Source organism: Gopherus flavomarginatus, chromosome 3 (genome assembly GCF_025201925.1).
Source record: "Gopherus flavomarginatus isolate rGopFla2 chromosome 3, rGopFla2.mat.asm, whole genome shotgun sequence".
Classification (NCBI taxonomy): domain Eukaryota; kingdom Metazoa; phylum Chordata; order Testudines; family Testudinidae; genus Gopherus; species Gopherus flavomarginatus.
Window position 1 is genome coordinate 46962190 of NC_066619.1, and position 17253 is coordinate 46979442.

The window sequence follows — 17253 nt, forward strand, 5'->3', positions numbered from 1 at the left end:
CAGCCCCGGGCTGCTGCTGCTGCTGCTGCTGCCGCTGCAGCCGGGGGGGATGCGGGGTTGCTGGTGCTGAGGCTGCAGGCGGGCGGGCGGGCGGAGTGGGGACTCGTCGGGCTCGCTGACATTTGCAGCCTGCCCTCCTGATTGGTCCCTTCGCCGAGCTGCTCACGGGTTCATTGAAGTGTTAAGCACCTCCCCGTCTCTCTAAAGGACATTATAATGCAAGAGACCCCCTTTTTAACCACACACCGAATTTTCTTTCATTTAGGCGATCTATATATATCTATATCTTATATCTATTTTAAATAACTTAAAACCGCTAAAATTTGGGGGGGAACAGCCTTCGCCCTGGAGCGGTGCGCGATGCTGTCTCACGCCGACCTCCTGGACGCCCGACTTGGTGAGTTCGCCCCCCCCCCTGCATCTTTCTCGCCCCCCGGCAGCGGCGAAGGAAGAAGCCAGAGCAGGAAATTGACAATTTGTTCCTTGTTTTACCTTAATGCGCTCTAAATGGGCTAATTTCTTTAAAAGTAATTGCGCTGTATTAAAGTTTAATTTGATTTAACAGCGTCTTTTAGAAAAAAAAAAGTCTCTGGGATATGTAGATCCAGTCCCAACTGTGGGCATTTCGTGTCTCTTTCCCGCCCCAGGTCTCCCCCTTTTAGGGCAGATTATCCCAATCTTTGTGATTTTGATGTTTTTATCATTTTTTCTTTACAACGGGACAAAATCGGATTGAGTTGCTCCAGATCTGACAGGGAGGCGAAGCCACCTGCGAGGAGGGGGGTTGGGCTTGTCAGCCGCGCCAGCAAACAAAATAAACCCACTAAACTTCCCCTCCAGTTCCTGGGGGGGCCCCGCCGGGTCAGGCCCCACAGACCGGCCCGAGCCGGCGACTGGCGCAGGAGGAAGCGTTGGAAAGTTTCCTGCCTGCTGAAGTTGAGTCTGTGAGACGGCGTGCTAGGGCCGGGGCAGCCGGCCCAGGGCAGTGGGGGTGGGCGAGGGGGGCTGCGGGGGCTCCAGGGATGGGGCTCGTTCCATAGCAAACTTGGTGCGCCGGCCGCTGGCGCTGCTGGATACAAGCGGGGGCCGCGCGGAAGCCGCCTACCTGGCTGCAGGGGAGTGACCGCAGCTGCTTTGCCTCCGCAGGAATGAAAGATGCAGCCGAGCTGCTGGGACACCGGGAGGCGGTGAAGTGCCGGCTGGGCGTAGGGGGCTCTGACCCGGGAGGGCACCCGGGAGACATGGCTCCCAACTCGGACACGGTGGAAGGGGCCACCCTCCTGCCCGGGGAGGACATCACCACGGTGGGCTCCAACCCGGCCTCCTTGGCAGTCAGCGCCAAAGACCCCGACAAGCAGCAGGGGCAGCCGGGCGGGCAGAACCCCAATCAAACGGGGCAGCAGCAGGGGCAGCAGAAACAGAAACGGCACCGGACCCGCTTCACCCCAGCGCAGCTTAACGAGCTGGAAAGGAGCTTCGCCAAGACCCATTACCCAGACATCTTCATGAGGGAGGAGCTGGCCCTGAGGATCGGCCTCACCGAGTCCCGGGTCCAGGTATGAGCAGCTGCTTCGGTACCCAAACCTCCCGGATCCCTCAGTCACCCACCCCCCGAGCGTCCTCCTCTCGCTACCTGTAGCCACCACACCTCGCAGGGCTCCTGCCCGTCAGCTCTCTTTTGTGTTCACACATCCCTCCTTCAGGCTTTCCCTTGTGGGCTTAACAGAGAACAGGCTGGTTTGTAATTTCCTGATCATACAGTCTAGAGAGACAGCTCAAATGATCACCGCCTAATCCGTAACATAAATAATAATAAACCCATCCAGAGCCAGCGCTTAGTGACCAGCCTTTTACAAAATATGCCTAGCAAAATGTAATTTGAAGCCGCCAGGAATTTTTTAAACACCCATCTGGTGTAAGAAAGGGATTATCAGCATCAATGTGAATGCAACAGTTGAATATCAGCTATTAAACAGCCTACATATTTCTGCACAAATAATTGAGCCAATCCCGGTTAGGGAGAAAAAAAATCAGTGTAGTGCGTGGCATAGTTCTGCATAGTAAAATAGGATGTTGTCTGACCTGATTGTGAATTGACCTCCAGTGAACACCCTCACACTTTACAATCGATCTCTGAACGAACGATCTATCGATCGATCAGGAAGAGACCCCAAAACAAACAAAACCAAAGACAGATCAAGTGTTTGCTGTAACTAGTTTTCGGTTTATTTTTTAATACTTGTAGTTGAGCCTTCTGTTTACTAATGAGCATGTGAAATATTAGCAGCGAACTAAAATCATTTCGAAGTGTAATGTAAATCCGAAGTGGCGTTTTCTTGGATTTGGGGGAAATGTTGAATTCCAGTGGAAAGCAGCACTGAACACTAGGCAAGCGATTGCAGATTCATCGACTGTTCAATTACTCACATGTTTGTGTCTCATGAAATGTTTACAATAAGCGTATGCTCCTAATATGTTCCTGCTTCTTTTATCATTGTTAGCACTGAATTGGTTGAACTCTGAATCTAATTTAGTCGTGTACGCTGTCCAGGGTCCTGAAGATCTCCCATTGAAATCTGCGGCAATGTTTTCCCTAGAATGTTATGCCAGATTGCCTGAAATATTTCATAGCTCAAAAACTCTTCTATACAGATTAATCGAATGTTAGAAATATTTTATATTTTTAATTGTCGGTTAAAAAGGGATTTCTCTGAGCATAACATTTTAAGTTTCTTTAATACTTGCTTTAAAATACGGAGTAATCACTGAAGACAGCAGTAGAACTAAGTATATCTGGAAGGTTGTCTTCACATTATTTTATTATATATATTTTGACATACAGCAAACAGTTTATTCAAATCATTTTAGGCAGAAATTAAAAGTAGTCGAGAGGGCTAAAAACAACAGACTATTACAAATAACGCTTTTAAACCTAAACTTTTGTTCTAGGAAATTTTGTGTGAGCCTCTTAGACGAATTATGAACATTGAAAATACTTTAACTATATGTGGTCTGGTGATACTATGAACGCATTTTCACTTTAACAGTGTTCCTCCCCAAAAATTCTCACGGCAAGCCAAGTCCTCATGCCAAAAAAAAAAAAAGAAGACAAAAGATATTTAAAAATCTATACGAACGTTTAATAATCAGAAACTGCTTGTGTTCGTGTAACAGAACGCACACACATTTGTTTTAAAAAGTAAAACAATTGTATAAAACGACACACGATAATAATTAGTTTAAATTAAAATTGAAATTAGATTCACAAATAAAATATAACTGGACAACTGCCTTTATGAAAAAAGAAAACGTGGACGATTAAACTTTATAGGGTTTCCCAAAGGTTAATGACACCAATTTCAATATTAGGAGTGTGGTAAATGAAGTAAAATATAAAATATATAATAGAAATGGTTATTTTCCAAAAGCACATCAAAGAAATACGTCAGAAGAAAGATAACGTGTTTTAATGGCCTCAGCATAATCCTGAACCAACGATAATAGCATGAGACTGCTGATAAAAACAGTTTAATAGAGTGGCAATTTAAATATTTTTTGCAATAATGTTCTGCAGTTTAAAAAGTAATCAGATCAACATAACCTTCTTAATTAACACTTCAAAATGATTAACATGTAATGTAATGCAAAAATAATTTATGTAAAATGTATTTACTTCACAATTCACTGTATCATTGCTCCTTGACCAAATTTAAATTAAATAGTAATTGGTTTATGTTCTTATATGAGTATTTCATACTATTCTTTATAGCTAACAGATTGCTAACACATTTCTTACAGTATGTGGGGCACCACACTGACTAAGAAGTGATCTGAACGGTTAATTTATGGCGGCTGTGTGTGTTTTATGTGTTTTAAATGCAAGAATAAATTACCTCTTTCCTCATTTTAGAGCTATATTTAATGTATTTTATACATCTAAATAATTATTAAAGGACTAGTGCTTAGAAGGGAACCCAGTTCCATGTCTGATATTGCTCTGCTTTTCAAGCTTGTGTAATAAAACCATTTTTTTATAGCATGCCATTATTAGAAACCAATTTCAGAATTATTTATAACCTGGAATGGCTTATTAACCAGCAATGCGAGAATCATGCAAATTACGCAATCAAATGCAATATAATAAGCATAATCATTAGTCTCTAGCATGGATTAATTAACTTTCGATATTTTATTTACATAAAAACCAAATCAGTGAAATAACTTCTGCACAGGCAGCCTTGCCTTTCAATATTTTATACGAACAAAAATAATGTGCTGTAATTCCATTGACCGTATCCCCCACAATGGTCCTGTCACCTGCCACATCTTAATAGGGGACAAGCTGAGAGTATTTTCTAGTTTTCTAAGGGAATGAGAAATTGCATTTTCTTCCTCTCCCAGCACTATTAAAGTGTAATGAATTCGGCCCAGAGTTCACGGCTGGCTGATCGAAATGAACCTGAGATCTGAGCTTTAATACAGCTCTCCAGATTTCCTACCAAATCTTCACATTAATCATCCGCTAGATTCCAATGAGATCTTCATAAAGGTTTGGCTCTTGACAAAAAATGTAATATTCTTTCCTCCTCTCTCTATATTTCTAACACATTTATTGCTGGGGAATTAAACGGACTATATATTTTAAAACACATTTACAGTATGTCTATATTACTGTAACAGCAGATATCAAAGTAGATTTTTAGCTTCCAACCTCCATTAGATTCTCACTGTTCTATTAATAATTTTCAGGGGCTAGTTGCATTTTAAACATACTCCAGAGTTGCCCAGTGCCTGTGGTTAATATATTTCCGGAGTTGTCATGTGTGCATTTTCAAAATCTCCCTCAGGTTTTCTCCACGTTTTAATCTGTCATGCACTAGTTTTCAACTGGAAACATTCACATTTTAAAAGCATATGCACTATAGCTATGAACTGAGGCGATCAGACCTGATGGAGATTCTTTACAACACCAGTAAACCATGAAACATAAAAAGATTTTGTAGCCGCAATTTAACTATTAACCCTAAAACATAATTGAACACGATTTTTCGATTATTCATATAACATTTAGTTCCTTAACAGCTGTTCATTTCCGTTAATGGCCGACCATATTTCTCATTCTAAGTATATAATATTAAACGATAAACTCCAGCAGGTTCTAGGGTCCAGAGTAGTAATAATCGGGAATTCAGGTGGATTCGCTGATTTCCCAGTATTTTCATTTGACAATGCAATGAAACCTGTCAGTCTATTCACGCCAGTATGATCACTTTGAATCAAAGAATCTGGTTACTAAAAACATCTGACTCTTAAAAAAATCCAACAAACAACAGCACGCAGGTCGGGTTTGAGTGCTGCTTGCTAATGGTGCAGCCACCAAGCGTCAGTGGTGAAACAATTCGGAGTTAACGTAAGAAAATGATGTTCCAATCACATTGACGCTTTTATACGAATTCAGACGCTATCTCAAGCAGGGTCAGGAACACAGGACCAATGCTTCCTTCCTTCCTTATTTATTTATTTTTTAGCTCAGCATATTTTACATAAATTCTCCTCGTTATGAGTGAAGGTGGCTGCAGACAGCTCAATCCCTGGACAGAGACATTGATCCCTTTCATTATATAAATTCCTGCAGCTTTATTAATCAGTCACACAGCAACTTGTGGGGCTACAGCGGAGCTGTGACTACAGAGCACAACACCAGGAGAGACAATGCAAGGGAATAAAGGCCAGGGAGGCAGACAATAAAAACCATGTCAGGTAGGGAAGGGAGCCGAGCGAGAACTGAGGAGGGACGAGGGAGTAAACCTAGTGCTCTAAATAGCTTTCCTGTAAAAGAATTTCCTCGGTGCTATTTCAATGGAATAGAAACCTATATTCCAAAACCATTCCGAATAGTTCAGCTGTAGTGCATGTGGGAGGGATTTTTAGCTGTGCAATAAGTAATGAATTATCTAGGACAGACGCTGATCCTAGGTAAGCAGTTGTCACATTCTGGGCTCTGATTTTTATAAAACATTTGTAAAATCCCCCAAAATATAGACCAGGGCATTTGAATCAGGCCAAATCACGTTCCATTGACTCCCAGTGAGTAAAACCAGCCGGGTTTGGCCTGATTAATAAACAAAACACTGGGTTAAATGGCTGAATGGAGATGAATAAATGCAAAGCGCAGGTATCACTATCAGATATCATCAGTTCACCAGCGGGCTGAAGGAGATGAAAACCCAGTTGATTAACTAGCACATCAAAGCGAGTATCTAAAAATGTTAAGAGATTATTGCTATGGCAACACAGTTTAGACAACGATCTAATAGGAAACTTCTATTGCGTCTTCTTTATTTTGACATTTGTAGACAAATAGCCCAAAAGATCAGAGATTCTCTTTGCCATTATTAAGAAGTAAAATGTAAGTCCCCTAAGTAAGTTTGAAGTGTATTTAATCAGTCAAATATAGCTCATTGCAAAAGAGACTTGGGTTTGTCAAAGCAAAATTAAATTTTATTGACAACTAGTATAAGAAAGCTTTGAACTTAGCCTCCATTCATTTGCAACGTCGGAAAGATACATTTACTTCCACTCCACAGATGAGCAGAACCTGGCTGTTGAGAAAGGGATAAGGCCCTCAGGCTCAAGCTTCTTGTCATTCTCTGCAAACAGTAGATCTAAGGGCTAATACCGCTCAGGTCAAGTGGAAATAGATCCCCCGCTACCAAAGAAACATTAAACAAAGATCTATTTGAATCTGGCATATGCATGTGGAATTCGATATTTAAATGCTTAAGCACCAACCATTATTGGTGCAAATGCAGGTTATCATGGCTACACAAACCAGAATGCGACTCAATGGTACAGACTTTGCTATTCCAAAGTATAATATTATCAGATCTATTTTGCTTACAACTAAACCATTATTCTTGGTGCAAATTGCGTGTTGTGTCTTTGAGGAGTCAAAATAAAGAAGTCCTTTTCCAAGTTTTAAATCCCCCGTTTATACTTTCAGTAGAAAGAGGGAGTATTTATGCGTATGTGGTATAGGTTGTACATACAAATACACCGCGTTCATGTGTATGTCTACACATAGAAATGTGTGTATTCACCCTACAGATGGGCATGTGGTTAACACATATTGGGTGGGATGTGGGAATGATGTATATAAGGAAGTATCTATCTGGGATATATTTCCTATGTCTGCATATATACTTATCACTTAGTCCTGAGTTGAGTGCAGTGGTCTGGACTAGATGACCTACTGAGGTCCCTTCCCATCCTGCACTTCTATGATTCTACCCACATCTGTGCAGCCATATGGATATGTAGGCGATACGTTAGATACATAATCGCCACAGAACAAGTGTAGATACAACCTGTAGATTTGATTGCACCCTCTCGCCCAACCCTTCCTGCCACTTCCCTTCTCAGATGAGCCAGCGCCTTCCTGTGGGCTTGCCCCGCGCCTGGCCTCAAGCGCTCAGGTGGGCGCGGTGGGATCGCGGCCGGGCGGGGTGTCTGGGGCGGGGTCCCGGGGACGGCTGGCCCAGCGTGGGGCCTGGGCAGCTCTGTGCGGGGCCGCGGCCCTGCCCCTAACCAGCCTTTCTCGCTCCCCCCCCCCACGTGTCCGGCAGGTCTGGTTCCAGAACCGGCGCGCCAAGTGGAAGAAGCGCAAGAAGACCACGAACGTGTTCCGGGCGCCGGGCACGCTGCTGCCCACGCCGGGCCTGCCGCAGTTCCCCTCGGCCGCCGCGGCCGCCGCCGCCGCCATGGGCGACAGCCTGTGCTCCTTCCACGCCAACGACACGCGCTGGGCCGCGGCCGCCATGCCGGGCGTGTCGCAGCTGCCGCTGCCGCCGGCGCTGGGCCGCCAGCAGGCCATGGCGCAGTCGCTGTCCCAGTGCAGCCTGGCGGCCGGGCCGCCGCCCAACTCCATGGGCCTGTCCAACAGCCTGGCGGGCTCCAACGGCGCCGGCCTGCAGTCGCACCTCTACCAGCCCGCCTTCCCCGGCATGGTGCCCGCCTCGCTGCCCGGCCCCAGCAACGTGACGGGCTCGCCGCAGCTCTGCAGCTCCCCGGACAGCAGCGACGTGTGGCGGGGAACCAGCATCGCCTCCCTCCGCCGCAAAGCGCTGGAGCACACAGTCTCCATGAGCTTCACCTAATGGCAGCGCCGCCTGCCCCCCGCGCCCGGCCGCCGCCCTCCCCCCTGCGGATCGCGTCCCCCCCCCCCGCACCCCCCCGACTTACTTACCAGGGAGTCGACTCAGGATCTGAAATCAGCCACCAATGGACTGGTTTGTGGGCCACCCCTCACACGCCCCCAGCCCCCAGCCCTGTGTTCCCGGGAGGAGACCCAACGACCAGGGCCTTGGGTCTTCACAGCGCCACACGAAAGGACTCATTGGGCATTTGGGATCTCGTTTTAATTTGTCCCTTGTCTCCCTTCCCCACCCACCCAGCCATCTACTGGGCTTTGCCAAGAGATCCATTTTCTTTAAAGCACAGCAATATCAACCCCAACAACAAATATTGCAGGGCTTTTTGGTCAGAAGGTTTCCTAACGGGCAGCACTGGCTTTGGGGGGTCGGAGGGGCTGGGCAGATTAATGAAGTGATGCGAACAATCAAGAGGAAATTGAACCCATTTTGATAAAGCGTTTATAAGTGAGAGCAAAAGTCAAAGTCATGTTTCCTTTTGTAAAAAGTGTGAGGGGGGGAAGCACTTCCCGTTTCTGGATCTTTGATTTCTTGATCGATTTAGTTGCAAACCTGTCACCTTTTTTATTTTTATTTTGTTGCTGTTGTCTCTATTGCATCTTCTGCTGTTGCCACTGGCCCTGCAGGCTCAGTGGCAAGGGCCTGGTGCACATGGACAGTCTCTCTCGCCAACCCTGCCAAACTTTGTACAGAGAACACAATCAGCTCTTTTCTGCATGTGCTGGTCCAATCCAATCCCGGAGAACAGATGCTCTTTGGAAGAATGAACAAACAATGTGAAATAGGATGTTTTGTGTAGATAAAGCATTCTTGTTACATACTGGTCGGTTTGTGATCTGTTTTAACTTATTGTCTGTGCTTATTTATTGAATTTTGGGTTTCTTAATAAATGTTTGAGCTAATATAAAGCATATTATTTGACTTTTCCGGACACGTTTATAACAAGTTAATGTAAATGGATTAATAAAATCATTTTCAGTATGTGATATGAAGAATTATGGGTTTTGGTGTGGCGTGTGAGATATAAACGGTCTCTTAACCCACAGGAAAAAAAAGACACCCCCCCTTAATTTAAAATTCAGTGATTTTGGGAATGATTTGCTTGCTTGAAGTTTGCATTGAATTATTTCATTTATTACAATTTTAATACTTCACGATTAATAAATTTTTGTTGCTCTTTGTGCGTAATTGACATTTCAACTCCAAGAAACGGAAAGTTACGTTACAAATAACACAGCGGAGGTGTGTGTGTGTGTTGGGGGGGAGACGGGAGAAGTAAGCGACAAGGTGTGCTAAAGCCCTATCGGTCTGTTCTAGAGCCTAGGATGGGAAGATGTGAGCAAGCCAAGGACACACAAACCCAATGCCTGTGTGCATAGGACAGGGCACGAAATTACGACATTAACAGGTCTCAGGCACAGACAGCAAGACACTTTCTTACTGATCCGTTTCAGATAACGTGTATTGGGGGCACATAGGGTTAAGTAGAATAAATAGTTAAGCACGGAGCGAATCCTGCAGCCCTCGCGGAGACAGGAAGTTTGCCTGTGGGTAGAACATGCCACATCCTTTGATTTTCAGACAAAAACGGATTAATCGTTTCGACAACCAAATAAAACGGCTAACGTGGGCACGGAGTCTTGGGGTTGGGTGAAGAGCTGGCTGGACGGTGGGGGCCGGGCTCACCTCCCCCGGCCGGAAAAGGTTGTAGGGAGGAAAAATGAAATTGGAGGCGAGATCTCGCCACACGTGAAATGAGTGCACTCCTGGCACTTGGCTAATCGCACGGAAGAGAAACCGCGCCGTTTACTTCTGTGCAAACTTTGATTTAGGAAAAGTACAGGATGTTGTCAAGCATCATACAGTGATTTTTTTTAATGTGATTCACTACGATCGTTTCCTTCTGCCCATCAATTACACACCGCTTAATTACACACCGGAGAGTGCCCAACGCATAGTCAGCCGCAGAAGGGTCCTTGCTTGCTCCAAAGTGCATATTACACATGTATATTTAATTTAAAAGAGAAATAAAAAGAGGATAAATTACTGACGCTCCAGAGCAGGAGCAAGTCTACTGGGGTGACACAGGGCAACGGACCTGCGCCCTTTGGCAGAATCCTGCTACCCTAGATGTCAAGCCAGTTAAGATATCACATCTGAGTGGTGGCTTTCCTGGGCACAACATGCGCAACATGTTACTCGCGTGTTTCCGCGTGATCAACGTTCACATACGGTACTAGGGCCTGGAGTAAACCTGATCAAATGGAACACGCTGCGCCATCGGTGTCCTACAGCATCCCCCAGCCTTACGCAAGAGACTTGGCCTCCATTGGCCACCCCACATCATAATGTCCTAAGAGCGCCACTGCCCCCGGGCAGCGATTACACGCCAAGATGTGGTGGAGTTTTCTCCTCCTTTTAAATGGGCTTTTTTTCAATTATAAAGTGCTGCTCCAGTGCAGTCAATGGGAATTTTGCCACTCACAGTAGGAGCAGGATGTGGCCAGGCCCTTGGCATTTCTGATTAATTAGGCTTATCAACATGAAAATCCAGACGTAGGGGATATCGAAGAATGCTTTTTAATAAGAGCTCAGTAGCCTCAGGCAGTATCGCCATAGGCGCCTTTTTCTGGATTAAAAGCAGGTGGTTGTGCATGCTCAACACAGTAGAGTACTTGGTCTTTTTGTTGTTGCTTAAATCTCATCCACATCCCAGCGCTTACCAGTCTCTGGCCTTTAATTCTCACCTGCATATCTCAACGTCCATGTAGGAGATCCGTGTGAACCTCACGCCCTTTCTTCCAAAGTGCATGGAAGGTTATTTACAAGCATGTTAATTTTACAGCTTCTTTATACTGCTGTAAGAAAGACAGCTTTATGATGTAGGAATCAGAAATGTTCTATACAAGATCTCCAAAAATATGTGCTTTTTAATGGTATGAGAAAATGTGTTCTCCAGCTTGGAGGGAGGGTGTGAGAAGACACAATCCAAAAGGTCCAGCTCTTGATACCAATGGGAAATTACAAATCTGTGGCAGATGTCTTACAAAGATCCTTCCATTTAATGATCTTTCTGAAATATAAATCGTTTTCTTCATATTCTAATGAAAACGTTGTTCTGGATATGACCCAAGCTTTTTGTCCTTATCCAATTTTGATATAATATTTGTTTCCATTGCAGTAGATCTTCATATTATGAGTCTTGAAGATTTTTGAAGTTATACATACAGACAGCACTAGCTGAAGCTTTGCAGCATAAAATGTTTAAGATGATGTGCTTACATATTTAACAGGTATGAAAAGAAAGGAAGTGCAAATTTCAGTCATACAGTTTACAGGCTGCAAGTGAGTGATTTTATTCCCAGACATCTCTCACACTTGATATTGAAATATAAAAGCTAAATAACATTGACCATTTTTACATACTACCAGCAACAACTGTGCTTCATTCAAATTAAATCATAGGTGCTGGAACTATGGATGCTTGAGGTGCTGCCACACCACCTGGCTTGAAGTAGCAATAACAACTCAAATACATGGTTTCTGCCTTCAGCACTCCTACTATAAAAATTCTTCCAGCACTACTGAATAAAATGATCAGAAAAGTGACTGAATTCTATACATTTATGATGAATAATAATTAGTCTATTATATACTAAGTAGCTAATACAGCATATTGGGGATAGTACACACTATTTGCCCACCATAAATGTGATTTAGCTTTGATCAGTCAGTCATCCACCAAGGCTCTTAGCAGATTCAGATATGGATTCATTTCCATACTAGGGTACATCTAAGCAGGTTTACTTCCCTTTATATATAACAGCACATCTAATGTCTAAGGTAATTATATACTTACTGTTAATGCAGCTGAATCTTTCATTCACTTTTTTGATTAAATGCTTTGACACTATCTTCCACCCCTCAAACCCAACTGGAAGGCAGAACTGGCTCTACTGGAGATTGTATCTACTGAGCGATAATTAACAGTTGAGGAAGTTTGGGCAAGTTACAGTATCTGGTAACATGCAGTACAAACTATATTATTGCACTAGCAGCAATGATCCCTGCTCCTGGAAAAGAAAATGTGTTTCAATTTGTGTTGTGGACTTTAAATTTTCATTTTCAGAATAAAAAACTCAGAACATGAAAATGTATCTTACAGTAATGGAGGTATGGCAGTTAACCTGTCAGCTGAAAGTATGTAACCTTCCTCTTCTCCTTTTCATGACAAAGGTAATCTCATCTGAGGGCATTTATGTGAAGAAATAACAGCATGGCACGGTGAAACCACTGGCTCATTAATCCTGGCATCTACTTCCTACAGGGTTTCTTGATTAGTTAGATTCATTCATAGGGTATTTCTGAGTTTTTTATTTGTCACCATTGGCTAGGTTCACTGAGTTCAGGCTAAATTGAGCCAGAAGCAATGTTTATTAGTAATTTTGTAACACAGACTACCCTAATAATTCAGCACAAACATCTCATCTGAAATATACCAGTTCGCCCTAACTCATAATGCAGGTTGCAGCTATGTTCAGTGGGAATTGAAAGAACACAAGTGATTGGGCATGTATTTTCTAAATTATTAATATGAGGGCTAATAGCTAACCCATCTTCATTTCCAATGCAGGAATTAAGATCCAGTTTTAAAAAAGTAAGTACTGACATAAAGGGGACCACCTCCTGTTTGGCATTAACTCAGATCAGCTCAGATCTGTCAGTACAGCAAATGTGACCGATTTAGCATCTCAGCATTTTTGAAAAAAAAAATAAAGATAGGAAAAACAAAAACCTCTTTGTTGTCTAATGTGTCATAAACATGAAAAATGTAAAACACATACAATATTGTAAAAGGAATAGAAAGAGAAATCTCAATAAGCTATACCTTTGCAATGTCACAGATCTCTCTTGATCTGTTCAACAACTATGATGAAATTACATTTGAAATATACAAAAAGAGAACAAATGAAGGCCCTGATTCTGCAAATGTTGAAACATCTGCTTAACTATAAGTATTTGAGTAGTCCCATTGATCTACGTAAGTGGTTGCTGGATGGGGACTCAAGGGAAGGTCTGCTCACAAACTTACACCCCTTTCACCAATCCAGTTTCCTAAAATGACCACATCGAGCCAATTTTATTCTGAAATAAGAATGTTGATACACAGACTTACACGGAAATAACATGGATTATAGTTTAGATATTTTGCTGCATGTTTGTGTGTAGCCAGCCCGTAATATAGATAAAATCCAGGGTCCAAATGCTAATTGGTCAAATGCACATACCAGAAAACCCACAGAGAAAACCATTGACTGCAGAGGCACTATTCCTATGAGTAAGGTGAGCAGGATTTAGTCAGTGCAGCACACAGTGGCTCCATGGGGCACACACCGCCTATTGTTCAGGAGAGTGGTTCTACCACAGATTAAAAACTGGGGCAGAGGGAGGAGACCATTGCATTAATTTTGAACCAAACTGAAGGGGATATCAACAGGAGAATAGCAATAGGAGTCAGAGCGGCTGAACAGGCCCAGAATCTGCTGAAGAGGTCAATGAGCATGATCCATGAGTGGATAAATCATTATTATTTTATATAGCCAGTGATCAGTGTGTGCACTGACACCCCCAGCTTTGCACTGGCCCCACTCACAAGGATTGGTGAAGTTTACTTCTTCTCCTAGCAGGAATACATTGCATGGGAGAGGTCTTCAGGCTGCTCACAGCTAGAGCATGGCACATACAATGACTCCTTTGACTTCCACCTGGGATATAGTATAACAGTATGGGTGGGAGGTTGCTGCTCTTATTTGCCAGTCAATTGTCTCTGCCTCAACCCATATTTGATATTTAAAAGCTTTGTTTTCCTTTTATGTTGCTTCTTTCAGCAACGCTTGTGCTCCAAAAAATAATTCAGAATGAAAGCAATGCTTTTCAAGCTTTGAAATCGGCTGTGGGGATTCGCTACTCAGGAGAAGGAAATCTAAGACAGCAATACAGGATTTGCCATTCCACATTACACAGTTGTTCCATATAGTCTGGCATTCTGCCTTCAAAGGAAAAATGGGGGGAATAAACCCCATAATTCACCTAATTGTGGAATGCTGGACATGAGAGTGAAATTCCTTCTTGAGCCCCACAGGCATCAGTGTCTGTCTTGAAGCATGAGATTTCATTAGACTTCTCTTGCACAGCTGGAAATGTCATTAGCAATCAGAATAGTATATCTAGTTCTTTGTACAAAACGAACCACAGGATTTGTCTTAATGACCTCCTGTAGCAGTGAATTCCACAGGTTGACAATGGACCCAGTGAGGACATATTTCCTTTTATTGGTTCCAATTTGCTGCCCTTCAATTCAATATAGGTGGCAGCTTTGCATCCCTGTGGCTTCTTTATAAACTTTTAAGGTTCATTTTGTGTTAACTCGCCTAAGAAATATTTCAGAATAAAAAGCAAACACACCACATATTGTAGAAATATAATAAATAATAGAAATACTAAAAGCACCACCACGACCACATTTCAAGGCAGCTGTGCTCATTATTTTGTAATCAGAGTATGTCTTAGATACTCTAAGCATGACTCTTTGGCCTCCTGCCTTACATCATACTGAGGCAAGATGCTATTTGACTATATTGCTATCCTTCTCTATGTCATTGCTTCCAAGGAGCCTAGTTCTACCACCTTTACTCATAATTAGTGCCCCATTCTGGGTCCAGTCCTGCTCCTATTCAATCAATGCCAAAATTCCCACTGAATTCAATGGTGAAGGATTAGGCCATCTGTGAGTAGTCCCACTGCAATCAATGGACTGCTCAGTTTAAGTCAATGTGACCGAATTTAGCCTCTAATAAGCAAATTTACAAGGCTATTATTGATTAGAGGGTTTTGGTGACATCATCGGGGCGGCTCTGCTGGTCACTGGGAGGCATGCCTGTGGGAGGTCCACCGAAGCCACGGGACCAGCGGACCCTCTGCATGTTGCGGGACCGGCGACTGGCAGAGCGCTCCCCCTGACATGCCGGTGTGCTTGGGGTGGTGAAATGTCTAGAGCCACCCCTGGACATCATAAACCATGAGAGGAGAGCTCAAGTCTTCTATTCTCAGAAACCCAAACTAGAACATGGTTGCATAACCCTGTTGCAATGATGTGCCTAATTGGTCATGTGCGTGCACAAATTCTGGATTTGCCTTGGTGCATCTATTATTTGTGTTCATGAGTCAGGCTCACAGAAATATCTACATATTCCTAACTTTGAAATAAGAGTTAAAAAGCTACAAGAAAACTTCTTTCCCTGTCCCTTAAAATATAACAATAATGTAATAATCTATAGTACAATATGCCACTTTCATGCAATATAGATTTATGTTTATAAAATGGAGTGATGTGAGTCAAATCCTGATCACCTTTACTCATAAAAGTAGCCTTATTGAAGTGAATAGGATGCCTTGTGTGTGCAAGTTGCTGCTCAGGATGTGGACTAATATATATATAACTAAGGGAATCTGTCATGCTTGTAAGGGGCAGACCTTCACGGGGATGGGTTGGAGCAGGGTCCCCTGGAAGACGCGTTAGGAAGCATTCTGCAAAGAATGCCTCATCAAGCTCCATGGTACATAAAGGCAGCCTGCTTTCTCCTACACCCCTTTGGAAGGTGCAATTTGTTCCCTTCCCTACATGGCCAACCAGACTGCATGCAGGGCAAAGCCATGGCTGTGCCTCTGACCTACCACTTTGGCTTGCAGACAGGGAGCAAACTCTGTGCTCAGAGGAACATAGCGATTGCAGTTGTGTCTGGCCCTTACTTGAGCCAAGCAAGGACTTTGCCCTCCCCAACTGGATTTTATCTAAGGGCAATTCACTATTTGGCCAAAAATGAGAAAGTGTGATGTCCTGTAACAGACAGGCATTGTAGGAAAGTGTCACTCTGGGGATGACAAAAGCATGGATGAGTAGAAATACATTTTAACTAACTTAATCTAGTTTATCTTTGCCATGCCCATCACCATAGGATCTGAGCAACTATATGCTTTTAGGTGCTTCATGTGCCTGAGTGCAGTACGTGTTAGATCATTTATGCAGCTTCTAGAAAGGAGACTGCGTGTACACAATGTGGTTAATTGTCTATCTAGTGAACAAAGACACATAAACAAAAATGAACATGCCAAGATATTTCAGTTGCTACACAGCCACAAGATGTCATCAGAAAATAACCAGCTTTGTTCTTTCAGCTAAAAAACAAAATGAAAAGGCTATAAAAGGTCAAACATATAAAAATGCATTGAGAAGAACAGAGAATAATGTTAACTTACTATAGAACTTCTCATTGTACAGCTGGTGTGTGTAATTTTTGTTTCTATTGTAAATAATAATTCACACCTACACTGGGTTGTCAATCTGTGTTTTTATCTTGAGGTCCTGGTGGCATATTAATGACCCATGTGTTATTCTTGAAGTTATAATTGTTTCTTATAACAAGTAAAACTCAGCTGTATTCTATATCATTGTCACATTTTTTCCTTTCACTTTTGATTTCAGTTCAGTTTTAGGCTCTGTTTCAGCAATGAATTCTATGTGGGCAGACCTCTGTACTGGCATGGAGTCCCCTTGACTTCAGCTTTGTTCCACTCAGGTGCAGGGGTCTACATATGGAGAGCTCCTTGCAGAACTGGAGCCTTTGCTACTAGCCAATCACTTTTCTGAGTGTTTCAGACAAAAAGCTGGTGTCTCCAGTACAGTTATATTCTGGGTTGAACCCTAACTCTCTAATCAGTCCTTTCTCATTTCTGGTGGAGACTTCTCTTCAGCCTGTGTGCTACTAGCTGCCTACTGGCTGCCATCATTAGCCTTCTTCTCTCTGTTTATCTTCTTCCTCTGAGTTGTCCCACTGCTAATCTCATCCATGGATCTGTAAGTTCTATGAAGATTACATCAAACTGTACATGTCTGTTGTTCCACTGTCTGAGCCTTATCATAAACACCTTCCTTTATGTTGAACTCAATCAGCTGCTGGTTACATTCTAACTTCCCACTAGTGAA

At 43.2% G+C, this 17253-nt stretch overlaps 1 protein-coding gene across 1 annotated transcript; it reads left to right on the forward strand.

The window, feature by feature from the left end:
• The first annotated feature begins 360 nt into the window (after window positions 1-360).
• OTP (orthopedia homeobox) lies at window positions 361-8156 on the forward strand. The gene is made up of 3 exons (XM_050942922.1): window positions 361-397; window positions 1147-1556; window positions 7626-8156. The coding sequence occupies exons 1-3, from the start codon at window positions 361-363 to the stop codon at window positions 8154-8156; spliced, it is 978 nt and encodes a 325-aa protein (XP_050798879.1).
• The last annotated feature ends 9097 nt before the right edge of the window (window positions 8157-17253 follow it).

Excerpts from the sequence above, each read along its gene's own strand:
- OTP (XM_050942922.1), top strand. The coding sequence starts at position 361 with ATGCTGTCTCACGCCGACCTCCTGGACGCCCGACTTG. Across the intron at positions 398-1,146 it reads CCTCCTGGACGCCCGACTTG|GAATGAAAGATGCAGCCGAG; the intron begins GTGAGTTCGCCC and ends TTGCCTCCGCAG. Across the intron at positions 1,557-7,625 it reads TCACCGAGTCCCGGGTCCAG|GTCTGGTTCCAGAACCGGCG; the intron begins GTATGAGCAGCT and ends CGTGTCCGGCAG.